This window comes from Bos javanicus, chromosome 10, assembly GCF_032452875.1.
Source record: "Bos javanicus breed banteng chromosome 10, ARS-OSU_banteng_1.0, whole genome shotgun sequence".
In the NCBI taxonomy this organism is placed as follows: Eukaryota; Metazoa; Chordata; class Mammalia; order Artiodactyla; family Bovidae; genus Bos; species Bos javanicus.
In genome coordinates this window covers 73,080,215-73,107,053 of record NC_083877.1, presented here as the reverse complement: position 1 = coordinate 73,107,053, position 26,839 = coordinate 73,080,215, and the positions used below count along the sequence as shown (strand labels likewise).

At 44.8% G+C, this 26,839-nt stretch overlaps 1 protein-coding gene across 2 annotated transcripts in view; it reads right to left on the bottom strand.

The window, feature by feature from the left end:
• The window catches only part of PRKCH (protein kinase C eta), a 232,329-nt gene that overhangs the window by 74,709 nt on the left and 130,781 nt on the right, over positions 1-26,839 (bottom strand). For both annotated transcript variants that reach the window (XM_061429067.1, XM_061429068.1), the window contains exons 6-9: positions 26,190-26,319; positions 23,203-23,330; positions 19,496-19,639; positions 19,138-19,311 (exon numbers count right to left, since the gene is read on the bottom strand). In XM_061429067.1, the coding sequence (XP_061285051.1) occupies positions 19,138-19,311; positions 19,496-19,639; positions 23,203-23,330; positions 26,190-26,319 (576 nt within the window). The remainder of the gene's footprint in view (positions 1-19,137; positions 19,312-19,495; positions 19,640-23,202; positions 23,331-26,189; positions 26,320-26,839) is intronic.

Below are 26,839 nucleotides of genomic sequence, written 5' to 3'. Positions count from 1 at the left end.
GAGTTCATTTGTTCTCATAAACAGATTGAGAAAGATTTTTCTGTTTAAAGCAAGAACCCATAGTCACTGCCATTGACACATGTAAATTTCACCAAAACATGTATTTATAGTGAGGATATAGGTTACCTTTTGGAAATAACTCCAAGAACAGAAACAACATTTAAAGTTAAAGACTAATTTAGTTATTGCTTGAAGATAATGTTAGGCTGGGAGTCCCATCTATACTTACTCATCCAAATTTTAAGAATTGCTTTGAAATAACTTCTAAATAAATAACATATCAATCTGGTATCAAACTGATCAGCTGTGAACAAGCGAAAGGAAACCTCCAGGAATAGACAGCGTTGTGCTGCATTTCTTGGAAGTGCCTCCTGCTTTATGATTTTTCTCTGATGAAGTCATCTACAGGGTGAATAGGGAGTTCAGATTAACAGGAACAGTTACTGACGTCAAAGATGTGACAGTGGAAAAGCACCCTGGTGAGGAAATCTGATTGCACCATGCCTGAACTGGAAACCACTCGAACTTAACCACATTAAGAACAATTACAAAGCTTCAAGGAAGAAACAAGGAGGGAAGCAAATAGCTTCTTCATTTTTTGGTTTGGTTTTGTTTTATTTTAACTTACCATTTTGTGTAGCCCAGAAGAGATGAGAAGTTAATTCAATCACCCAGCAAGTCTTCTGTTAAGCCCACAGGCACAATACATCCTGTCTGAGCTCAGACACTAGTCTTTGGGAAGATAAAATATGTCTCCAATATAACAAGCCCCAAGGAGCTTGCATTTGAAACCTGGAGAGACACACAGTTCTTTCCAAAAACCAAGTGTTCTCCTGGTAAACTGAACACATTATGGTCTTCCCTTGTAATGTAACTTGACAAGGCTTACTGGCATACATACCAGAGGAGAGAAATGTTTGACAATCAAACCTGCAGTTCAACACCCTATGAAGCATCTGGGCCGGGATATTTCTTAAAGCATAAATAAGTTGCAAACATATGATAGGGGATATAGTGAAGTTGGTACTCAAGTCCTCCCTTTCTGATGGAGTCTCCTTTGTGCCTCTGATCCACACATATCTTCCCCAGTATCACTGAACTGGCTGTTCTGGCTTTCTGCACTTGGTCTTGTTTTCTCTGGAAAACCTGCAACCTTTCAAGGCAGAGCCCGGATGTCAAATGACGTACCACCACCCCTGGTGCCTGGACCATGCTAAGGGTTAACAAAGCCAAGGAACTAACATCGCAGGAGGCCATCTTTGCTTCCTGATTAGATTTAAACCAGAATATTAGAAAAGCTGGAACAAACTGCCAAAGACTAGTTTTATCGGCCATTGTGTAGGAGTCAAGCACAAAGAAGTAAAGTGCCTTGTCCACAGTTAAAACAGTTGGTAGAAGAGTCAAGAGAAGTTAGGTCTGCTTGACGCCACTTCATCTCCCTTTATTTACAAAGCTTTGGCTTTTCTGTTTATAAAAGTAATTACATGTTTTTCATTCAAACATAATTACAAAGTAAATACATGGAAAATTGAGGAGAAAATAAAATAGCTATAATCCTGACACCCAGAGATAGAAGTCTAAATACGAGGAGAAACAAAATTATTTATGGCTTTTAGCATCCAAAGAATTGCAGATTTTAGAGCACATAAAGATATTTACAAAATAATTTTAACTATGTTTGGTTTCCCCCTTATGTCCTAATTATACTTAATACTTCACAGCATGTGAAAGAACAGAAAAAGAACAGAAAGGGAGAAAACAAAAAAATATACCCCTTCTTTTTCACTTATATTACAAATATTTCCTCATGTACTTAGTCATCAAAATCATGATTTTTTTTAACAGTTACATACTATTCCTGATGCCATTTCTATGAAATCCTACAATTAGCTAGACTTGTGCTTAAGTTGATCTGAATAAGAGGACATAGTATTAATAATCTAGTCACTGTACTATGATAAAGATCAGATTTATTAGCTTGGAAAAACAAGCATCTCTGATAGCAGATGATTACTAACTGGACGTGGTGTTTTAATTCTGAATGTAGATTCCCAAAGAAGAAATCTTAGGTCAGGAGTCCCCAGACTCTGGGGCACTGACTGATACCTCCAGTCAGATCAGCAGCAGCATTAGATTAGGAATAAAGTGCACAATAAATGTAATGTATTTGAATAATCTTGAAACCGTTCCTCCCAGCCTGGTCCGTGGAAAAACTGTCTTCCATGAAATCAGTCCCTAGTGCCAAAAAGGTTAGGAACCATCGTCTTAGGCGATTATTCACTTTTTTTTCTTGTTTATTTATTTTTAATTGGAGGATAATTGCTTTATGATATCATGTTGGTTTCTGCCAAATATCAACATGAATCAGTCATGCTGCTGCTACTGCTAAGTCACTTCAGTCGTGTCCGACTCTGTGCGACCCCATAGATGGCAGCCCATCAGGCTCCCCCATCCCTGGGATTCTCCAGGCAAGAACACTGGAGTGGGTTGCCATTTCCTTCTCCAATGCATGGCCCATAGGTATATGTATGTATACCACTTGAACCTCCCTCCCATCTCCCACCCCATCCTACCCCTTTAGGTTGTCACAGAGCACTGGGGTTTGATAAGTCACTTTTTAAAAAAACTTTGGGTCAGTTCAGTTCAGTTGCTCAGTCGTGTCTGACTCTTTGCGACCCCATGAATTGCAGCACGCTAGGCCTCCCTGTCCATCACCAACTCCCAGAGTTCACTCAAACTCACATCCGTCGAGTCGGTGATGCCATCCAGCCATCTCATCCTCTGTCGTCCCCTTCTCCTCCTGCCCTCAATCCCTCCCAGCATCAGAGTCTTTTCCAATGAGTCAACTCTTCGCGTGAGGTGGCCAAGGTACTAGAGTTTCAGCTTTAGCATCATTCCTTCCAAAGAACACCCAGGACTGATCTCCTTTAGAAAGGACTGGTTGGATTACCTTGCAGTCCAAGGGACTCTCAAGAGTCTTCTCCAACACCACAGTCCAAAAGCATCAATTCTTCGGCGCTCAGCTTTCTTCACAGTCCAACTCTCACATCCATACATGACCACTGGAAAAACCATAGCCTTGACTAGACGGACCTTTGTTGGCAAAGTAATGTCTTTGCTTTTGAATATGTCACTTAAAAGTATACAGAATAGGATTTCTTTAAATCATCATTTCGCACAGTACATTCTTTTAAAAAAGATTTTGGTTTCAGCATCAAATAGGAGCAAGTCTATTGAAGATACTTATGCATTTAGTTTGTAAGGGTGATAAAATAAAGATTTAAAATGCCATTTCGCCATTTCACTTATTTAGATCCTTTTCACAACAGAGGTTGTGAAACTTTGCAACTTTTTAAAGAAGATTTCATCTCTCCCTTTGATTTGTGGATCAGTTAGACATGTGTGCCTTCTAGGAAGAGATTCCGGGTTACAGCTGTTTGATTAAACATTTTTCCCAGTTAGGGAGGTATCGAATCTGGCCAAGAATATCCATGTTTGCCTTGAGAAGATGCCTGGGAATCCACTGGCTGAGAGGCTCTTCCTTCCTCTGCTTTATGTGCTGCAGTTTCTGTCTGGAATGTGTCTTCTATGCGCTATTTTGAGTCTGATTTTTCCAGTACAGCCACAAGATTGTTCTTCTCTGGCCCTCAGACTGGGGAATAAAATCCCTTAAACCCCCTTACAATCTCTCGACCCTTTTTCCAATGTGGGCAAAATATGGGTCTTCATGGTCCACTGAGGAAGAAAGAAGCAGACCTTAGTGTAAATGGTGTGTGTGTGTGTGTGTGTGTGTGTGTGTGTGTGTGTTGGTCGCTCAGTTGTGTCTGGTGCTTTGCAACACTGTGTCCTGTAGCCCACCAGGTTCTTCTGTCCATGGAATTCTCTAGGCAAAAATACTGGAGTGAGTGACCATTCCCTTCTCCAGGGGATCTTCCCAACCCAGGAACTGAACCTGGGTCTCTTGAGACCCAAGAAAAAGAAGCATAGCTATAATATGATGAGGGACAAAGTAATCAGAAGTAGATGAAAAAGGTTTACCCTGGGGAGAGGATATTGTGTTGACTTGTCAAGAAGCTTCAGCTGGTGAAATAAAGTTCAGAAGTGCCCTTCAAACCCCAAGGATGAGAACGGTGACTAAGATAGCGGTATCAACAATCACATCACAGATTCAATGGATAGCTTTGAATCCTTGGGTGAACTGACTTCATCATGGTACTTGATGCCTCCTCCTATGAAAACTCTTCCTTCTGATTCTTTTTTCCCCCCACTTAGAAATTTCTAACTTAGGGCTTCCATGATAGCTCAGTTGGTAAAGAATCCACTTGCCATGCAGGAGACCTGGGTTCAATCCCTGGGTTGGGAAGATCCCCTGGAGAAGGGAAAGGCTATCCATTCCAGTATTCTGGCCTGGAGAATTCCATGGACAGTCCATGGAGTCGCAAAGAGTCAGACACGACTGAGTGACTTTCACTTTCACTCTCCTCTCTTCTCCTTCTATAAACACCTATGGAAATATTTAAAATTACAGTTTCTGCTATGCCAAGAACAACTAAAGAGCCTGTTGATGAAAGTGAAAGAGGAGAGTGAAAAAGTTGGTTTAAAACTCAACATTCAGAAAACTAAGATCATGGCATCCAGTCCCATCACTTCATGGCAAATAGATGGGGAAACAATGGAAACAGTGAGAGAATTTATTTTTGTGGGCTCCAATATCACTGCAGATGGTGACTGCAGCCATGAAATTAAAAGATGCTTGCTCCTTGGAAGAAACGTTATGACCAACCTAGACAGCATATTAAAATGCAGAGACATTACTCTGCCAACAAAGATTTATCTAGTCAAAGCTATGGTTTTTCCAGTAGTCATGTATGGATGTGAGAATTGGACTATAAAGAAAGCTGAGCGCTGAAGAATTGATGCTTTTGAACTGTGGTGTTGGAGAAGACTCTTGAGAGTCCCTTGGACCGCAAGGAGATCAAACCAGTCAATCCTAAAGGAGATCAGCCCTGAATATCCATTGGAAGGACTGATGTTGAAGCTGAAACTCCAATACTTTGGCCACCTGATGTGAAGAACTGACTCATTTGAAAAGACCTGATGCTGGGAAAGATTGGAAAGCAGAAGGAGGTGATGACAGAGGATGAGATGGTTGGACGGCATCAGTGAATCGATGGGCATGAGTTTGAGTAAACTCCAGGAGTTAGTGATAGATAGGGAAGCCTGATGTGCTGCAGTCCGTGGAGTTGCAAAGAGTCAGACACGACTGAGTGACTGAACTGATACTGGTACTATTCTAGGAGAGTACTGATGAACCAAATCTAATCTCCCGTCTGGGTTCCCGTCTAATCTTACTACTGGGTTTTCTGTAAAGTGAACCCATGTATTCCATTCCCCCAGGCTCCCAATGGGTCAGAACTCTGGCTACTCCTCTCACTCTTTTACTCTAAAAAGTCCTACCAATTCCACCTCCTATGTGTTCCCCTGACTCCACTCTTGTGACAGCTGCCTTGGAGCAGAAAGGTTCTGCCGGACAACCAGTGGTTCAACAGCCTTACCAGGGCTGCCCCTGTCAGTCTCCTCTGCAGACAGCCACCTAGAGCCCTCCCCAAATGCAGATCTTAGGTTGCTCTCTGACTTCACATCCTCTGCCAGTTGCTTTCACCTCTGAAGAGTCTAAACTCTTCAGCTCAGGATGTCTTCTTTCCTCCCCACATTTCCTCTCCTGAAATCCTGCACCATCAAGTCATCTGGGGGCTCCTGGCCACATCATACAGTTTTAAGCCTCTCTGTCTTTGCATGGCTGTTACCTCCGTCTGGAAGACCCATCCCCCTTCTGTCCTGTAGGGCTCCTATTCATCCTCAAAACCCAGCTCAGAATAGCCCCTCCCATGGAAGGTCCTCCCAACCTCCCCAAGGGCCAAGCTATGACTATCTTCTATTACACAGTGATGAAACACACCTGTTTAGGATAGGGTGATCCTTGACTGAAAGCGACCAGAGGACAGGTCCACATTTATTCTTCCTTATGTTTTTAGTCCCTAGCATATAATGTCCCTGACTCAGGAAACATTTCCTAAATTGAATTAAAAATGCAATACACATACAATATTACCATTCAACATTTCAACAGGTAATGTGTCTGGTGGCTAGGATCTACTTGTCTGGTTTTTTTTTTAATTGAAGTATAATTGCTTTATACTGCTGTGTCAGTTTCTGCTGTACAGCAAAGTGAATCAGCCATATACATATATAAATCCCCCCCCCTTTTTTTTTATTTCCTTCCCATTTGGGTCACCTCAGAGCACTGAGTAGAGTCCCCTGTGCTATACAGTAGGTTCTCATTAGTTATCTATTTTATACATAGTAGTGTATATATATCATTCTCAATCTTCCAATTCCTCCCACTCCCCTGCTTTTCCCCTTAGTATCCGTACATTTTTTTCTCTATGTCTGCATCTCTATTTATGCTTTACAAATAAGATCATCTTTATCATTTTTCTAGATTCCATATATATGAATTAATATACAATATTTGTTTTTCTAACTTACTTCACTCTGTATGACAGTCTCTAAATCCATCCACATCTCTGCAAATGACACAGCTTTGTTCCTTTTATGGCTTAGTAATGTTCCAGTGTATATATGTACCAAATCTTCTTTTTCCATTCCTCTATTGATGGACATTTAGGTTGCTTTCATGTCCTGGCTATCGTAAATAGTGCTTCAGTGAACACTGGGGTACATATTCTTATTGAATTAAGGTTTTCTGTGGGAAGATGCCAAGGAGTGGGATTGCTAGGTCATATGGTAATTCTGGTTTTAGTTTAAGGAACCTCCATACTGTTCTCCATACTGACCGTTCAATTTACATTCCATCAACAGTGCAAGAGTGTTCCCTTTCCTCCACACCCTCTCCAGCATTTACTATTTGTAGATTTTTTTGATAATGGCCATCGTGACCAGTGTGATACCTCACTGTAGTTTTGATTTGCATTTCTTTAATAATTAGGGTGTTGAGCATCTTTTCACCTGTTTATTGGCCATCTAAATGTCTTTCTTTGGAGAAACATCTATTTAGGTCTTCTGTCCATTTTGGGGTTGAGTTGTTTGTTTTGATATTGAGCTGCATGAGATGTCTGTATATTTGGGGGATTAATCCTTTGTCAGTTGCTTCATTTGCAAATATTTTTCTCCCATTCTAAGGGTTGTCTTTTCATCTTGTTTATGGTTTCCTTTGCTGTGCAAAAGCTTTTAAGCTTAATTAAATTCCATTTGTTTATTTTTGCTTTTATTTCCATTACTCTAGTAGGTAGGTCAAAAAAGATCTTGCTGTAATTTATATTAAAGAGTGTTCTGCCTATGTTTTTCTCTAAGAGCTTTATAGTGTCTAGCCTTACATTTAAGTCTTTATATCATTTTTAGGGTCTACTTTTAATATGCAGAGACCACACAGTTTTGCAGACAGCCTCTATGGTATCTGTATCTTAAGCTGAAATGACATTTCCATACATGGAAAACAAACGAAAGAAAATAGCAAGTCTGTTTTCCCCTAGAGCACACTTGTATTGCTACCAGAACATTTTTTCTACACTGACTGGGAAATGTTTCTTAAAACTTTATCTCCGTCTGTAAATTCCAGTTATATGTAGCACACAGAGGACAGGAATCTGACTCACGGATAGGAACCCCTTTAAGACCACAGTGACGATGATGAGTTTCATAAGATGTCACTCATTCGGTGCCTTGTTGGCAAAGCAGAAATATGATCATTAAATGCCAAAACATGAGAGCTGCACCTTGTGGACTGCTTGCTTTCTAACATAACCCATTTTAAATATATGCTCGCTGAGCCAATCTTTTGTTCCCTGGATGCCCCCCGCTCTGATAACTCTGCCCCATCACAACAGCTGGCAGCCTGCTAACTCCTGCTCACATTCAACAGATCCCTTATTTCCACCTCCTCTTCTTAGCTCAGGGCCCCAGTTCCTTCAAATGCCACAGTGTAGCTGCTGACAGCTGTTAGCAGCCCCTAAACAGGAACTCTGTCTACAAACTCAAGGGAAAAAAAAGATATAATATTTATGTTTTCATAAAGAAGACCTGACACATTTTCTTTGACCTCTGTAGAGAGTAAATTGATCTAGCTTACTTGACTTTCCATATGTAGGCTGGACCACCAGATGCTCACGTAAGGCAGGGGTTTTCAACTGGTGAGATTTTTCCCCCCAGAAGCGTCTGTTCGTGTCTGCAGACTTTTTTGGTTGTCATAATTAGGGACGTGCTATTGGCATTAGTGAATGGAGGCTGGGGATGCTCTCATCCTACAGCACACAGGATAGCCCCCACCCTCTCATAAAAAAGGATTATCCTGCCCCCAATGTTAGCAGTGGGCAAATCTCATCACATTACATAAATAAGTGATTTAAATTTTATATAAAATTTTTAGTAAATTTAAGTAACTTCATATATATATATATATATATATATATATTGCTATTGTTTAGTCATTCAGTCATTTCTGACTTTGTGATCCCATGGACTGTAGCCACCAGGCTCCTTTGTCCATGGGATTTCCCAGGCAAGAATACTGGAGTAGGTTGCGACTGTCATTCCCTTCCCCAGGGGATCTTCCCGACCCAGGGATCATATATATATATATATATATTTTTTTTTTTTTTTACTGGAAAGATTGATTATTCATCAGTCATTTAATTCCCTGACATATTGACCTACTGGTGAAGGCCAAGGCTGTGGAGATAAAGTTCTGAGCAATGTGGAGGGAACTTCCTACTACAGATCTGACCTGAAGCCAAAGTAAAGAGGGACAAATTGAATTTATGAAAGTGAAAGAGTTAGTTGCTCAGTTGTGTCCCACTCTTTGTGACCCCATGGACTGCAGCCTGCCAGGCTCTTCTATACATGGAATTCTCCAGGCAAGAATACTGGATTGGGTTGCCATTCCCTTCTCTAGGGGATCTTCCTGATCCAGGGATTGAACCCAGGTCTCCTGCATTACAGGCAGATTCTTTACCATCTGAGCCAGCAGGGAAGCCCCTGGTGAGTTTATGAGCAGGATCTCAATTCTGCAGGTTCCCAAAAGAGACCTGAACCAGTCTGCAGGTCTAGCTCCCTACTTTGCTGGTTGTATCTAACTCATTTTGAACCCCCTTTCACCACTGGTAGACACACACTAGCACAGAAGGTCTGGGCTAGTCACGAGCACTGGCTACTTCCCACTTTGCAAGGAAATCTGAAATGAGGAGAGGAAGGACAAGGATAAGACACTTCCCATGGGCATAGGATTGGGAATGCATGTAGGGAAGAGGGGAGGCGTTTTGCTGGAAGGGCTCTCCTCTTGTTTTGGTTGGGAATTAAACATTACATCATTTTAATGTTGAAAATATCATATACCATAAGGATGAAATTGAGTTTCTGGGAAGAGTTCCAAGACTCCCTTTGTAAGACCTAAGCAAGACATCATCACAGACCATCCTAAAGAAGTGGGTAGGAGTGAGCTCCAAATACAGCAAGCTCTTTTGCTGTGCAAATATACTGAAAGCTGGATGGCTGCACAGAAAGGAAACAGGAACTCCCTGGGTGGCCCTAAAGGGGAGACAGGGCCTGCCAAAGCCTCTGCCGCTGCAGCACAGAGGGTCTCTGGTAAGAGGAGACGAGGTACTCTCTGGCTTCAGAAGGCAGGAAAAGGAAGCCTGCATAGGAGCAGTCAGTCCTGAAGGCATGGATATGGGGGTGGGGGCAGGCAATGTTGTCCCCGCAGCCTCCTGTGGGGCTCTCAGGGAAGAGATCAGTCTTCCCAGCAGCAGGAGGAACTCTGTACCAACAGCAACGGTGAGCGCGGCAAGTAAGCTGAGCTGCTGCTTAGCCACGACACCTCCTGCTTTGGACCCCAAACCCACTGCCCTCCCTGCCCCCAGGAATCTCCATCAGGTCTTCAATTCCCTGCACCAGATGGGAATGCACAAGCAAATACAGCTTCAAGACACTTCTCCCAGACTCTCCTGTAAGCAGATGGCTGCTCTGAGCCTGCCCTAAAAGTAATCCCAGAAATTCGACCACGACCAGCCCACCACAGAGGGGTGACTCTCTGCTATGGACCTGCTACTCAGGTCCCAAATTCCCCAGGAGGACACCAGCTCCTTGAGGGAAGGGGCTCCTTCCTGCTTTGTCCACCGCTGTGTCCTTGGGGCTCAGAGCCGGGTCTCCACCCTGGAGGAACTCTGTGCACATTTGCCGAATGAACGAACACCCCCGATCTTCACCAACTGGTGGGCAAGTCTCTGAAATTTCAAGTTGGCAAAGTTTATACTGACAGACAGGGCTGACTTTGTCCTGAGAGGCCCTCGACCTGGAGCCCGAGAAGAGATGGACAAAGCTGTGTTCTGACCAGTGATGAAGTAATTATGGAGAAAGCAAGTATTCCAAAGCTAGAAGACATTAGAGTCTATGGTTTCCACCCAGTGCAGTTGGGTTTCTAGACTGCATGATTCTGGAGGGGCTTGCTCCAGCCACCCACAGATGTTGCCTTAGGTCTTGGCCCCAAGGTCCTAGTTGGTCCTGACAAAGGCCAACCTAGTTTCCCAGGGAAATACCCTCAGGCCACCCTAGGGTGCTAGTTGGACTGTTAGTCTTGTATTCTGGTTGCCCTTCTGAGCAAAGACTGGCCCAGAGGTAAAAATTTCCCCCAGAATCCAGAGCTCCTTTTCAGCTACCTTCCCTTTTGTAGCAGGGAGGAAATACAGTCCTTATACTGTCTATGCCACGTGTATGACTCTCCTCTTGCCAGCCAGACTGAGCATTGCAAACACTGTTTCTTTCCCTTGCCCTCCATCAGCGTGATTCCGGACTGGCTGACTTGTCACTAAACCATCTGGCAGAAAGCCCCTCACGTTCTCATGCCTGGAGCCACTCCTGGCACTTCCAGCCCGGAGCTTTAGAACAGGGCCCCGCTGAGGTCTGAGCATCCATAGTTTGGCAGGTTCCCAGGCATGGTTAGGGAAAACCATAACCAACACTCCCTACCACAGATCTTCACCAGTCATCAGACACACAGGGGCCGAGTCTGACCCCGGCAAGTCTCGGCCAAGTCAAAGGAAATGACACACAATCTGTGAACCGCCTTTCACACACTGGAGGTGGGGGGTCCAGGCCATCTCTAGGTCATCACCGTGGGTGACAGCTAGTGACAAGGCCAGTTGCAGCTGAATAACCTCAAAAGGAAACACATGCCAACCCTTTCAAGCCCTTTGGTCACACCAAGCGTTCTGGCATCCGCCCCAAGCAGAGACAGCCAAAGGAACAGCAAGAACTCCGGGTTCTCCTATTTCTCATTCATTTTCATGACCCTATTGAGTCACAGATAGTCGGGAAGCTGGGAAGCCTCCGGGGACAGAAGCAAAGGTCCTAAATCAGCACCCACTGTCCCCTGCTAGAAATTCAGAGCCCAGAGACGGCCCATGTGCATTCTGTCCCCAGTGGGAACATGATTAATGTCAGGAACATGCCCAACTGGGAAACACCACGTTCTGGCTTGTTTTCTATTTTGATCTGAGCCAACGGCAAACTATACCAAGTGACCCATAAGCAGCCCACATTGTGTTTACGGCACTCAATGCTCAGTGGAAGGAGGAAGCCCAGTTCCAAACAGGTTAAGAAGAAATGGCCTTTCCTTAGGTGTTTTATAAAAGGCCACAAAACCCAATGCTGTGAAAACCTACTTTTATTCCTGCTTGATAACAGGCAGGGGACCTTCCTCAAGACAAGGGTGCCGTTTGCTCGGCCAGGATGAGAACCCAGAGCTCGCCTATGGAAGGCTGCAGTGCAGTCCCCTCCTGACGAGATTCCGAAAGATGCACTCCAGGGCAACAGGATGATTCTGCTGCCCATCTCTCCTGTGTGTGTCTCTCTTTGACACGTACACCCCTCTGCTAATATTTAACACACTGACAGAGAAAATAACTCAACTCAGGTTGTTCCCCTGCACCCCTGTTGCGGGTGATCTTCAGACATATTTTACGTGTGACTTACGTGCACTGAAATCAGTTTGCACGGGTTAGGTAAGCTGACAGCACTTGGGTCACAAGATTCCTAGCCACCCTACCCTTCAAAGGCAGGGTTTCTGCTTTATTGATGGACCCTGAGGTGTGGCTTCTTAGGGAAAGCGATGGCCCCCCGCCAGGAACTCCAGGTGCACTGCTTTGTGAGCAAGCCCCTGCAGGGGACACCTGACGACACCCCATCCCCCGGCTGCTGTCCCTGTAAAAGGAGGTTCTGTGTAATGCCTCCCCCGCCCAGGGCAGCAGATCACCAGCGCACAAACGCGCTCACGGCTCCAGCGCAGCCTGGGCACCGGGCACAGTGTGTCCTGTTTTCCAAATGGAAACCTTTGCTCTAACAAACTGGGTCTCTGAACAAAGGCTGAAGCATCTGACCAGTGTTTACTCTGCCGCTCCCCCTCCTGCTGCTGCCGCCCCTTTGTTCCTCCTGGTCTCGGCCCTCAGCTCTCAGCCAGGCTCCAGGAGCGCCAAGGAGAGCCCCGGGAGCTGGGGGTGGGGAGACCCGGATTCCAGGCCATAAATGCCAGCAGGCTCAGCTGCCAACACAACAGTTCCCTGATTAAGATGAAAGGAGTGTGAAGTGAATTTAACCTGAAAGGGTGGGAAAGGCAGTGTACCCCAGGCCAGCAGCCCGGACCTGGGCGCTCCTGGCTTCAAGAGGCCTCACTCCCCCGACCCCATCGACAAAGAAACAGAAGCACGTTGCAGGAACTGGCAAACAGAACAAAGAAGAAAAAGATCATCCATAATTCCACTGCCTTCATAAGAGTCCCTGATAGTTTACTGGCATCATTTCCTTTCTGTGTTTTTTTTTTTTTTTTTTTTTGGAAGAGGGGACAGGTTTGCCAAGTTGCTATCCCAGGAGGAACCTGAAATGGATTCACACTGCTAATTATCATAAATTCTGTACTATTTCCTGGCCTCCCATCTCTTGTCCCACCAGTTACTCTGTTTAATTTTGGGCAAGTAATTTAGCTCCTCCTTCACTTTGCTGCTGCTGCTGCTGCTGCTAAGTCGCTTCAGTCGTGTCCAACTCTGTGCGACCCCAGAGACGGCAGCCCACCAGGTTCCCCCATCCCTGGGATTCTCCAGGCAAGAACACTGGAGTGGGTTGCCATTTCCTTCTCCAATGCATGAAAGTGAAAATGAAATTGAAGTCGCTCGGTAGTGTCTGACTCCCAGCAACCCCATGGACTGCAGCCCACCAAGCTCCTCCATCCATGGGATTTTCCAGGCAAGAGTACCGGAGTGGGGTGCCATTGCCTTCTCCGCCTCCTTCACTTTATCACTCAGCAAAATAAAGATAATAATTGTACCCATCTTCTAGGGCTGATGTAAGAATTGTATGGAATAAATCATATATGTTAGATGCTTCTGAAAGTAACACACAATCTTTTAACTACTTAATATTCAATCATATCTCTACTGGCCAAAAACCTTCATCCAGTAGTACATTTTTTAAGTAGATTCCCATTGCTGAAGACTGAGGTTGTTTCCAGTATCTTCCTAGTATAAATTATGCACTGAAAATTAAACATATTAATGCATAATGTCTTATTCTTTATGTTGCTTTCTTTGGCTAGGTTATTAGAAATAAAATCAACAGATCCAAGAGTATAAACATTGATCCAGACTGTAAGCCATGATCCAGCTTAACGAATCATTCACAAACTATTAGAATTTACAATGCTTTCAGAAATTTATGAGAATGCCAATGGAATGATGTACTTGCAAGTAATATGTATTATGATAAAAAATAATCTGGGGCAATAATTCATGGGCCCATAATTCTACGTAGCAAGCTTGATAAATTATCTAATATTTAAAATTTGCTTATCTTTTTGTTTTGACCAAGAACAAAAAGAGCTCCAAAATCCCTATTTTGTGAGTGTTTATGGTTACCGTCATGTAGGGTCTGTGCTGGCCCCTGGGAGTCCCAGGACTGTTTTGGTGTGGGGAAGGAGGCAGTCATCACAACACCCAGCTGGTTGACTTTTGAACCATGGCATGCGTGTGGCAAGAGCGTGTCTGCATTCTCGCCTTTGGTCCTCACAGCAATCCCGCTTTCATCTCCACCATGAGAACTCTAGGGCTCAAAGGACTTTTAAGGGAGTTGCAAGCCATTCAGACAGAGGAAAACAGACTTGGAAGGACTCAGCCGCCTTTTCCAAGGGCAAGGCCGCTGCCATATCAACAGGTTGGAGGGGAGCCAGGGCAGACGGAAGGGGCTTAAGCAGATGCTGAGTCAACAGCCTCTATGTTGTACAAGATCCCCAGTGGACGGAGCCGGACTCCAGAGTCAGCCTGACCCAGAGATGAACCTTGTTTCCATCACTCAGCTCAAGGGAGCCTGAGCAAGTTGCTTCCTTTCTCCTGGGCCTCAGAGACACTCATTCCGCAGGCCTGGACAGTGAGAGAAGCGCTGTTTCTACCAGCATCTTTACAATAAAGTGACACATTGCAAATGCTGGGGAGTGGCTCCCACGCCTCACCTCGGGTCCCTTCTAAATTCTGCAAGGGCAACTGTTACAGTTTCACGTGACACATTGATCAGCATCTTCTTTTAGATGTCAGGGGCTGCCAAACCCAGTTGCTGAAAAGTAGTCATTTACCTGCTGTAATTTCTCATAGTAACTGGCATTTTCTGTTCTTTATACTTAGTTTTTCAATAGCAAATGGGGATAGTGACTGAGGACTTCTGACAGATGGACTGATGCAGAGAGCAAATGACATGCATATGTAGAGTCTGATACCTTGCAAATCCGAGAGATGGCTTAAACTATAGCAATATGAAAACTGCATATCTTTATCTCAGCATAAGAAAAATGCACTTGATTCTTTTAAGCTGTTCCTACCACTTTATCATCTAAACTTATGGGAGGGGAAAATTACCTTTATCCTTTGCTTTGGAGACATCTACTGCAACACACAAATTTTAAACCCCAAAGTCAGCTCTGGTGCAGAAATAAAAATCACCTTGTGGTAACGACTGCCACCTTGTGGCCATATATGAAACTGTCACTAAAAATAGATGCTGCTGCTGCTGCTGCTGCTAAGTCGCTTCAGTCGTGTCCGACTCTGTGCGACCCCAGAGACGGCAGCCCACCAGGCTCCCCCGTCCCTGGGATTCTCCAGGCAAGAACACTGGAGTGGGTTGCCATTTCCTTCTCCAATGCATGAAAGTCAAAAGTGAAAGTGAAGTTGCTCAGTCATGTCCGACTTTTAGTGACCCCATGGACTGCGGCCCACCAGGCTCCTCCGGCCACGGGATTTTCCAGGCAAGAGTGCTGGAGTGGGGCACCATTGCCCTCTCCGAAAAATAGATGGCCAATGTTAATAAAGGCCTGGAGCCACTGAGGACTCTGATGAAGAGGGTGTGGCCTCAAGGGGCCCAGGCTGTGAGAGGCAAGAAGAAGGAACACAAGGGAAACTGCAGCCCAAGAAGCTATTAGTTGGACCTTGAGGTACTTGGACGGCATGGGAGTGCATGCCACGCATCCCCTTTCACCTGTCCTCCTGCCTCCTGGCTTCCCTGCTGCATCCGTTCTCCATGCTGCACATGTGCCTTTGCCAACACAAGGGGCCCTTACACATATGTGATGTTCAGCCTCACTTTCTGTTGGAGAAATGCCAGTTAGAACTCCAAAGTCACGTTAAAAAAAAATCTCTCCAGCCATCAAAACGATAGGCAGCGTCATAACAGGAGAGGAGGGGAAATAAGCCTTCTCAAATGTGGTTTGGGAGTGTGAATTTAGAAATACGGCCAGCAAGTGGAAAGAGCTGGGGCTCAGCAGTCAGACTGCCTGGCTTTAAAACCTCTGCCACTTGGAAGCTAAATTTCTTCCTGCCTCAGTTTGCTCATTTGTAAAATGGGAGTGATGTGAACAGAACTTACTTCACAGGATTACCATAAAGATTGATAATACACACAAGGCACTTAGAACAGTGCCTGGTATATAAGTGATAAAGTCTTAGCTATTTTCAGCCATGATAGGGGAGAAGGCCCACTAGACCCCATCAGAATCATAAATCCATCCATTTTTGACCAAGCAATACCACTTCCCATAGTGTCCCATATAGAAATCATAGCACAGGTACATAAGATAAAAGTACAAGGGACTCATTGTAAATTTGATTGAAATAAAAGTTAAGTATAACCTAAGTATTTACCAATAGGAAATAGGTTAAATAATTTGTATTATGGTCTTAAAATGGAATACTATGCAGCCATTATAAATGAGGCAGTCAGGTATATTCAAATATGAGACAATCTCATTACACATTGCTTTTTTTCAGACAAATAAGGTGAATGGGGATGCAATGTACAATGTGGTGACTATAGTTAATGATATGGTATTGAATATATGAAAGTTGCTGAAAGTATTTCTTAAAGGTTCTCAACACAAGAAAAAAATTCTGTTAACTAAGCGTGTTGATAGATGCTAACTAAATTTAGTTGTGGTGCTCATTTTACTACATACGGAAATATAAAATCATTTTTTGTACACCTAAAACAATGTTAAATGTCAATTATATTTCATTTTTTAATGTGCAAATTTTTAAAAAGTATAAATTTTGCAAGATGTATTACAGAGATTTACTCTCTTAATAAAACCATTTTGGATTTTTTCCTTAAGAAGACAGGGGTGGGGGACTTCCCTAGTGGTCCAGTGGTTAAGACTCTGTCTTCCGATGCAGGTGACACAGGTTCGATCCCTGGTTGGGGAACTAAGATCCCACACACTTCAGGGCAACTCAGCCTGAGCGCCACAGCTACTGAGCACGCGTGCCTCTACTAGAGAGAAGCCCATGTGTTGGAATGAAGTCTGTGCGCCACAACCAAGACCCAGGGCAGCCAAAAATAAACAAATATTTTTTAAAAGGAGGGTACAGAATGGCGTGCAAATATATACCACCATTTATGTTATTTTTTAAAAATAAATACAGATGCATATATGTTGTGTGTATGTATGCTTTTGTGTACAAACAATTCTCTGAAAGGCTATACATGAAACTACTAATAATAGTTTCGATCAAAGACAGGAGATGAATACTTGGAGAATGCTTATATTACCCACTGCATACAAAAAATTTGCTTTTTCATAGTTTAAATCTGCAATCTGGTATATCATTCTTCTGCTTAAATGTCTTTCATTCATTCTTAGGGCTAAAATACAAGCTCTTTTAACAGAGCCTTCAAGGCTCTCACAGCCTGGTCCTGGCCTGCCCCACTTCTTCAGCCCCAGTTCTCCCCAGGCCCCTTCTCAACCTCACATTTTACGCTTGTGGGCTTTATTCACCCTTTTTGTTCCTGTTTACTGGTGGTGGTTTAGTCGCTCAGTCATGTCCGACTCTTGCGACTGCATGGACTGTAGCCCTCCAGGTTCCTCTGTCCATGGGATTTTCCAGGTAAGAATTCTGGAGTGGGTTGCCATTTTCTTCTCCAGGGGATCTTCCTGACCCAGGGACCGAAGCTGCATCTCCTGTTTAGGAGGCGGATTCTTTACTGACTGAGCTACCATAGAAGACCTGTTTACTGGTAGACCCACTGGAGCTGTTCACCTTGTACAACACACTCCCTTTCACTCTCTCTGCCTGACTAATTCTAACCGGTCCTTCTGGTTCCAGTGTCGCTGTCACTTTCCCTAGAAATGCCTTGCAACATCCCTGGACCAGGTGTGACGCCCCCATCCCACTCCTACCACGGCCTTCACCTCCCTGATGGCGGCAGAGACAAGGGACGTGTCCTGAATTCTCTTTCAGAATGCCTTTGAGAAGCAAGAAGGTTGGGAAATAACTGCCAGACCCTCCCGATGCCTTCATAGGAGCTCTCTCCCCTCTCCATTGACAGCAGAAGCCCAGTCCTGAGCCCAGTCTAAGTGGGCTGCAGAATGCCCCGCCTCAGGGATGAGTCAGGTGGATGGGAGCCCATTGTGACAAAGCAGCTTATCTCGGCTAGATATTCGCTCTTCCAGCCTCCTCTGCAACTCAGGATGAGCATATAACTCAAGTCTAGGAAAGATTTTTCCATCCCTGATAAGAGGAAAGTGCATGAAGCCCTTCGACCTCTGCTCCCTGTGCTTCCTGCTTTAGATGTTGTCATGTGATGTGAGATGGTTAGGGCTGTGATATTAGGGCAAGTACCTTGAGACCTCAAGCAGAAGAGATGCCGAATGACACTAAGCATCTCATACAATCCTAATAGTGCTATCATGAGACTTCTCAAGAAAAAAGCCTCTACTATGAACTAAACTCATCCTTCCTGTTCATTGAGTAAACCACTACCAGTCATATATTCTGTTAACCACAGTCAAAAGCATTCCTAACTGCACCCCATGATGAAAGTGGTCGCTCAGTCGTGTTCGACTCTTTGCGACTGCATGGACTGTAGCCTACCAGGCTCCTCCGTCCATGGGATTTTCCAGGCAAGAGTACTGGAGTGGATTGCCATTTCCTTCTCCAGGGGATCTTCCTGACCCAGGGATTGAGCCCAGGTCTCCCGCATTGCAGGCAGACGCTTTACCATCTGAGCCACCAGGGAAGTTCCCACCCCATGATGGGGTAGACAGAATCCCAGGATCAGTCCACGGAATCAAGCAAAGAGTCCTTGATTGAGGCCAGGAGCAAGGCCTTGGGACATTACAAGTCAAGGTGCCCTCTTTGGGCCTATCCTGGTCTGAACTCTTTTCCCCGGGTCAGAAACAGTTTAGCATTTAGCAATAGAGCCAAGGTCAAAGTCACCAGGATAAGCAGCCCATGATGTTTACTGTCTTCTTGGACTTCTGTAACCTTCACTCTGCTAGAGAAGACTTATGTACAAAGACATTTTTAATCTTAGGACACACAACCCTCAAAGTGATCCTTCTCCAGGACAACATGAAAGGAAGCGGTTAGTTCATTGGTTCTGGTCATCAGAAGTCACTGGGTACTTCAAATGACCCTACCTTGGAAGTCTCCACCCCCCAAAGTTTCTGATCTGCTACTTTATGAAAGCTTTGACATATTGCAGTCTAAACTTTCGAAGAAAGGAGGCCATGGGGTGGTGAATGGGGGTCATACTTACAGGGGTCTGAAAGCAGCAGAAGAGCTGCGTGAGGAAGGGGTGACTGCGGGCCAGGGACAGGATCCTTTTCTCGGTCATGGTGCACTCCACATCGTCGTCCTGCAGGATCACGTCCTTCTTCAGCACCTTCACAGCATAGAGGTCTCCTGTTTCCTTGATTCTTGCAAGCATCACCTATGGCAAAGCAGCACGAAGGAGAGTGAGCAGGAGAACTCCTGCAGCTCTTAGGGTATGGCCTTGCCTGGGGCAGAAGGCCGATGGCAGGTGGGAAACAGGCGTGTGGATACATTTCTGTACAGACAAACAACCTCCATGGAGCAGGCTTCCTTTAACCCAAACAGCTGAAGCCAAGACTCACCTTCCCAAAGCTGCCCTTCCCCAACACTCGGATGAACTCAAAGTTGTCGATCCCAAGTCGGTTGGAGGAATTTACCCCAATGCCATTTCCTTCTTTGGTGCTCTCCTTTCCTTGTCGTCTTAGGGTTGATCTAGAAACAAGCTTCTGCAAAGAAGAAATACATGGAATCAGAAATCCCAGTGGAACTTGAAGCAGTTACAGATGGAGAAGACCTTACTTGCAGCTTCACCCCTCAATATAGCACATGGGGAGAGATTAATACAGCTTGACATGTGATCAGGTTTTGCCACTCAAAGCTGCTTCAGCATAAACTCCTGATCTGTGCTTACTGTATTTGGGTAAGAATCATTTAAAAAAAAAAAAAATTGGAGAAGGCAATGGCACCCCACTCCAGTACTCTTGCCTGGAAAATCCCATGGACAGAGGAGCCTGGTAGGCTGCAGACCATGGGGTCTCGAAGAGTCGGACACGACTGAGCGACTTCACTTTCACTTTTCCCTTTCATGCACTGGAGAAGGAAATGGCAACCCACTCCAGTGTTCTTGCCTGGAGAATCCCAGGGAAGGGGGAGCCTGGTGGGCCGCCGTCTACGGGGTCGCACAGAGTCGGACATGACTGAAGCGACTTAGCAGCAGCAGCAGCAGCAGCATTTAAAAATATATCTAAGCCACTGAGTTTCAGTTTGTGCTCAAATGGCAGTATACAGAAACACTGTCTCAGCCTGGGCCACCTGCTTGCTTTCCATAGGTGACCACATTCTAAGAGCGCCATCTGGTGTCCAAGTCCTACAAGTAGCAGATTTCATAACTGCTCAGAAAATCAAAATGAGAACAAAAGAAGTAACATGATAATATACATTTTAAATTATAGAAGAGAAATGAAAATTAATGTAAATATTGGAACAATGAGCAAATATATGAAGGATAACATCGACAACACCTATAATCTCATCAGCCCTCTTCAACAAAAAATAAAAACAACATAAATATACACACATCGATCTTTACGCTTGATTAATTTTTAAAAAGACAATGAAATTGTTGTTTCATAATTTTAATTTTAATTTAACATTTTGCATGCTATTATCATACTAACATATTATGTTAATTGCATGCTATTAACATATTATGCACAGTTCTAAATGTCCTTCAAGAACATGAGTTTTAAACATCAGTTTAAAAAGCTGTCCAATAATTCATTTTATGGATATATCACAATTGATTCAGTAACTCCCCTGATACTGGACATACAGAATATCCCCATTTTTCTCTATATAGATAACACTCAGTGATTGTACTTGCATGCAAATCTTCATATCAGGGTGATAAGGAGTCTGGGCTCTCAAGCAGGCTGCCTGGGTTCAAATCACAGCTCTGCAACCCAACCCTGTGACCGTGGACCAGTCACCCACCTCTCTGTGCTTCAGTTTCCACTCCTAACAAAGGAGAAGTTACAGCAGCTGCCACGTGGCTCGTTATGAGGAGTAAATGAATAACTGCGCCTAAAGCTCTTAGATCAGTGCCTGGCACATTCAATAAACCTAAGCTGCATTGTCATCACTATCAGCAAGATCATCATTAGCATCCTCTATTCAGATAACCTTCCCAAAAGGGAACTCTTTGAACCAGGGATTTAAGTTTGAAGACTTCGGATGCACGGTCAACTTGCCCTCCAGAAAGATTAACCGCCAATACAGTGAGAGCTCCTAGCTCACCAGATGGAACCAGAAGAACTCTTCAGGGAGTTCTCCAGCCCCATCCTGCAGAGAACGCTACCTACAGACAAGACGACAGTGCAGATGTCCATCTTGGGATATTTAAGACAAGCAGACCAGAATAGACGAGAGACCAGAAGTCTAACATCTTAGAGCATTTGACCTACTAAAAAACAGCTAATTTGGGGCAACTTCTAAGCAATGTTTGCCATAAACAGCTGGGCAACAGCCTGAAACTGCAAGGATTGTACTTATTCAACCAAGTGAAACAGTGATTGAAGACACAAAATGGATCATTTTTAAAAATCCAATTGTTTTCATAGTTTCTCCTCATAAATTTTTCCAAGACAGAAAAACTTTACCAGCTTGAATTTCACTTCCTCCACATAAATCCTTCCCCTGGTTGGGCTGGCCCTGGCCAGAAAACTTCAAGCCAGTGTTTCTCAATCTTTTTTTTCTTTTAACCCATTCTTCTCTTTTGATAGACTGAAGACGTCACTCTTTAGTGATGAACTGTCAGATAACAGATAATTTGGGTTTTCTCACAATTAAGTGTCAGAACATTAAAGATACTTGGTTCAAATGACATGTGACACTGCCCATTCTTGGAGATTGTGCCGCATGGCTCAGCTCATTCCCATGGAGTTTCAGAAGCTCTGGGGCAGGCTGAAAGCCCTAACCTGACACTCTTCAGGCATAGCAGTCTGCGTGCACGCATGCTAAGTCACTTCAGTCATGTCTGACTCTGTGTAACCCTAAGGGCTGTAGCCTGTTAGGCTCCTCTGTCCATGAGATTCTCCAGGCAAGAATATTAGAGTGGGTTGCCATGTCCTCTTCCAGGGGATATTCCCAACCCATGAATGGAACCTGCGTCTCTTACAACTGTGTTAGGAGGTGGGTTCTTTACCACTAGCACCACCTGGGCTTCCTTGGTAGCTCAGATGGTAAAGAATCTACCTCCCAACGCAGGAGACAATCCCTGGGTCAGGAAGATTCCCCAGAGAAAGGAATGGCAACCCACTCCAGTATTCTTGCCTGGGAGATCCCATGGACAGAGGTGCCTGGTGTGCTAGAGTCCAGGGGGCTGCAAAGAGTTGGACACGACTGAGCCACATTCACTGTACTTTTCCTCAAATCAAGAAATACAATGTCAGTCCAAGGCCCAAATCTACCAGGTGGGGCCCTCCACCTGGTAGAGGTGGTTAGTGATGACATTTTTTGGACAACCAAGCACCTCACAGTGATTGCACTTCCCTTCCTAAGTATCCAAAGATATTTGCCAGTTCAGTCTAGAATTTTCCTGAACCAGACATCAAGCTACACATTTGAGAAGCCACAGCCATAGCCACGGATCATTCCTCAGTTCTCGGCAGACCCCAGCTAGCAAGGCAGGATTAGGATGCGGCTGAAGCTCTAACAGACCAGGGGAGGCTATGGGTCACTCAGGGAGGGGGCAAGACAAAATGCACACAGCAACAGACCCGCTCCACCCACCCCCGAGAGCCGAGAGGAAGGAACTCCTGTCTGTGGCTGGACCAGAGATAAGTTCACGATCCATACAAAAACTTCACACTCTGGGTTCCAGGGCTGTGGAGAGTGTCAGCTCTTCAAGTTCAACGCTTTCAGAGAGGAGGAAGCAGAGGCCCACAAGTTACTGACCAGCTGTACAGCTGGGGACCCCACCAAGAGCAGAACCCAGGCCCCTGGATTCCAGGCTTTTCACCAGACCACAATGACAGGAAGCTGATTTACCAAAAAAAAAAAAAAAAAATCCTTTTTCTGCTTATTGGAATGTCTGCACACTCACTATTTGTTGTTACATAACTGTATATAGAACCTTATTTGTAGAAGAAAATGCTCTTTAAAAATGCAATAAATCTGTTTACCGTATTTGCTGAGACTAGGACTTGGATCACGCCACACACAACACGAGGACTCACCACATCTGGGAACAATGTCCAGATTATAATATGGGAAAACAGTAAAGGCTCACCGAGGTTGGAGAAATATTTCCGGGTTGGAGGCCCATTCCTGCCAGAGTCTTGGCCAGCTCCACCGCGTTTACCCCGCAGTTTGGGGCCACGTTCGCCTGACATCGAATGTGTACATTCATTTTACATACTGGAGGGAAGAGGAGAAAGGAATCCATGTTCAGAAAAGAGCCACGTCAACATGAGATGTAAAACAGAACCGTGATGACCTGAGAGGCTGTGGCTGGGCAACAGCACAGGCTGAACAATGCCATCTGCTCTTAAAATTCAACGGACTCAAATAATGATCCCTGACAGGGGAGCCTGGTGGGCTGCCATCTAAGGGGTCACACAGAGTCGGACACGACTGAAGCGACTTAGCAGCAGCAGAGTGTAAGTAAATCCCTGACTTTCTCTATTTCTGTTTTGTGCAGAAGCCGAAAGCCTAGCACACTGAAGAATAAATTTCAAATACCTTTTTTTTTTCCCACTGCGACTTGATGAAAGACATTCAACTATGCTACATTTTAACAATCATCACCGGTTTCCCAGCATGATTCAACACAGATTAAAATGTTCATCAGTGTGACAGCTCAGTCAACTAAGTAACAAGGAAACATGCCAAGTGACTTTATACTCTTTCTTGTGCCTCTCAAAAAAGGTAGTAATCACAAAGCCATGTATAGATGGCTGTTCAAACAGTGAAACGTGAGTCTGAGAGAAAACCTCTAAGTACAGCCTTCCTTCTGAGCACTGTCTTTGGGTGGCCCCCACAGCACAGAACGCAGCATCCTGTGTGGCTGCCTTTCTCAGGGCTTTCAGCCTGTGGCTTCACGGGTGACAAAAAGCAATTGATTTAAAGGTCAAAGTAAGTGGCAGTTGGAAGAGCAGAGTGAAGCAAGCTAAGCTCCTGGCGCACAGGAAGCTGACTTGGGATGATGAAAGACCTGAGGTTTAATCAGCACAAAGTTCTGATATGGTTTCTTGACCTGGTTCTGCAGAGGGGAGGCAGAAATGAAACAGCATAATACATGTTTGGGGTGTGTCAGCCCATCTTTGGAAGGATGCACAGATCCAGATTTTGTGGGGGCTAAATTTATGCAATTTAGGGTTCTCTTCTTTGAGAAAAAGAACACTCTGGGGCTTCCCTGGTGGCTCAGTAGTTGGGAATCCGCCTGCCAATGTAGGAGACACTGGTTCGATCCTTGGTCCAGGAAGCTCCCACATGCTGTGGGGCAACCAAGCTGGTGTGCCACAACTATTGAGTCTGTGCTCTAGAGCCCGGGAGCCACAGCTCCTGAAGCCCACACACCCTAGAGCCCGTTCTCCCCAACAAGAGAAGCCACCGCAATGAGAAGCCCGGGGACCACATCTGCAGGGTAGTCCTGCTTGCTGCGACTAGAGAAAAGCCCATGTATAGCAACGAAGACCCAGCACAGTCAAAAATAAATAACACAATCATTTTAAAAAAGGAAAAGAACACTCCATCAAGTAGAGAGCTTGGAAGGTGCCTTGCAAGGGAGGGACTCTGAGGCTTAAGCTTTATTAGCTTCATAGGACATCCTCCTCTCTCAGGAAGGCTGGTACGGAGACATACAAGCCAGTAGTGGCCTTTCTAAAGCACCACGTGACAATAACAGCAACAATTATAAGAATTCTGTAGGTGTGCTATCCTTAGCACCACCAGGGACAAGAACCATGCAGATGAGCCCCACCCATGGCTCTGTACAGAGCATACAAGAGCAGAAAGTGACTTTCACCCTAAAAAGGGACACCACCCAGCTAATGATTAAGCAGTGCCTAAAACAAAGCCACACGGGCACTGTCTGCTGTTTTGGTTGAAAAAGAATTTATTTCACATATCTATGAAAAAAGAATCCTTGTGACTCCCATGGACTGTAGCCCATCAGGCTCCTCTGTCCATGGGGATTCACCAGCCAAGAATACTGGAGTGGGTTGCCATGCTCTCCTCCAGGGGATCGTCCCCACCCCGGGATGGAACCCAGGTCTCCTGCATTGCAGGTGGATTCTCTACCTTCTAAGCCACCAGGGAAGCCCACACACACAAAGCACACATGGAAAAAGAATAATCAAATGGGGCTCTGGAGAAACAAAAGAATTGGCCTTTCTTAAAAACAAGGGACTAGCCCCTTGTTGGTAATAGAAGCAGGTTTGGTAAGTCCAGCCAGTGGAAGTTACCCAGTTTTATTGACATGAACTCTGCCTTCCTCTGGTGACTTAGAATGTGTCTAAGTCACATGAACTTCACATGTGTTTCAGCAGGGGACAGTGCATCCCACGACAGCCAGACTGTTTCAGAAACACTCAGTGAGAGATGACTCCAGGCCAATAGCCTCTCAACTCCTAACGGGACAGGGATCAACCCTCATTTCCTGACCCTTTGCTAAGGCAAAAGCCCAAAACTCAGGCTCCCTTGGGCATAGCTATTGAAGTACAAGCCCACATGGGGCCAAAGCTGAAGAGTCCTTCATCCCACCTACCTTCCGATCTCTATCAAGCTCTTTGAGAAGACACAGGGCAGCTCCAGCAATGCCTTTGTAACTCAATTTCTGCTTATTTCTGGTGAGGTCATCAGACCACCTCTCTTGCCAGTTCTTTTCTCATAAGCCAACCTTCTCTGCTGACCACCTCACCTCCTACTATCGTCCATTTCTGACCAGATGCCATTTTTTCCTCTTTCACATACATATTGAAATACACAACAACTAGCCTGTACTCAGCACTCAATAGAGGATAGCCAGCAGCCTAGCTAACGAGATGGGACATTTAATTTAGCAACTGCGTAAACATGCTGTAGTTAGGACATTTGTGGATCAAGTGCAGCTCTCTGTACATGCCTGACAAGGGACAATCTAGAGTCACAGAGATGTTTGTTTATAAAAGGTCTAAAACCACCAGTTCTAGGTCAGATTCTGAACTGCAGAATTTGGAAAGCTCGAAGCAAGGTGTTCTCATGAGGAAGCGGCTACCCCACACCCCAGCATCTCACTTTTACACTGAAGTCCTTGTCGCATTATGCCCCAGAGCAGGGAGCCACAGTGGTCGCAGAACGTCGGCACCTTATAGTTGTGGACGCTGAACTTGTGTGGGATGTTGATTCCAAACCTCTGCTCAGCAGTCTGTAAAAAGGAAACAGGAGGACGAGAGCTGAAATGCCACACCTTCTGCGAAAACCATTAACAGGAGCCCACCAAATTCATGGTGTTACTATCACACCTGAGATGGGTACGTCATTACTGCTCAGCAGCAATGAATTACCCAGGCCTGACAATGCAGACTGAGCACGTTTTCTAGTGAACAAGACTGGACAGAAACATGTGGTATACAAGATTGTTCTCCATCTTGGGAGCTTAAAAGAAATTTGAATTTTCAATTCACCTTTTATATTCAAGCTGTGTGTCTCTCCCTACCAATCCTCTCACACTTATGTCCATTTCCAAGAACCTTTGAACTTCAGGATTAAACAAGCCTTTTATAGACTTTACATACACTTACTATCATCACAAGTTCTTCCACAAATTCATTATATCATGAGGACAGGGCAGAGGGTGGTACCTAGCGGACATGGAATCACCTAAGGAATTCACTCCAAAGTGACATTCAAGTGGGGATCTTATTCCTCCCTTCCAGCCTCTGCCT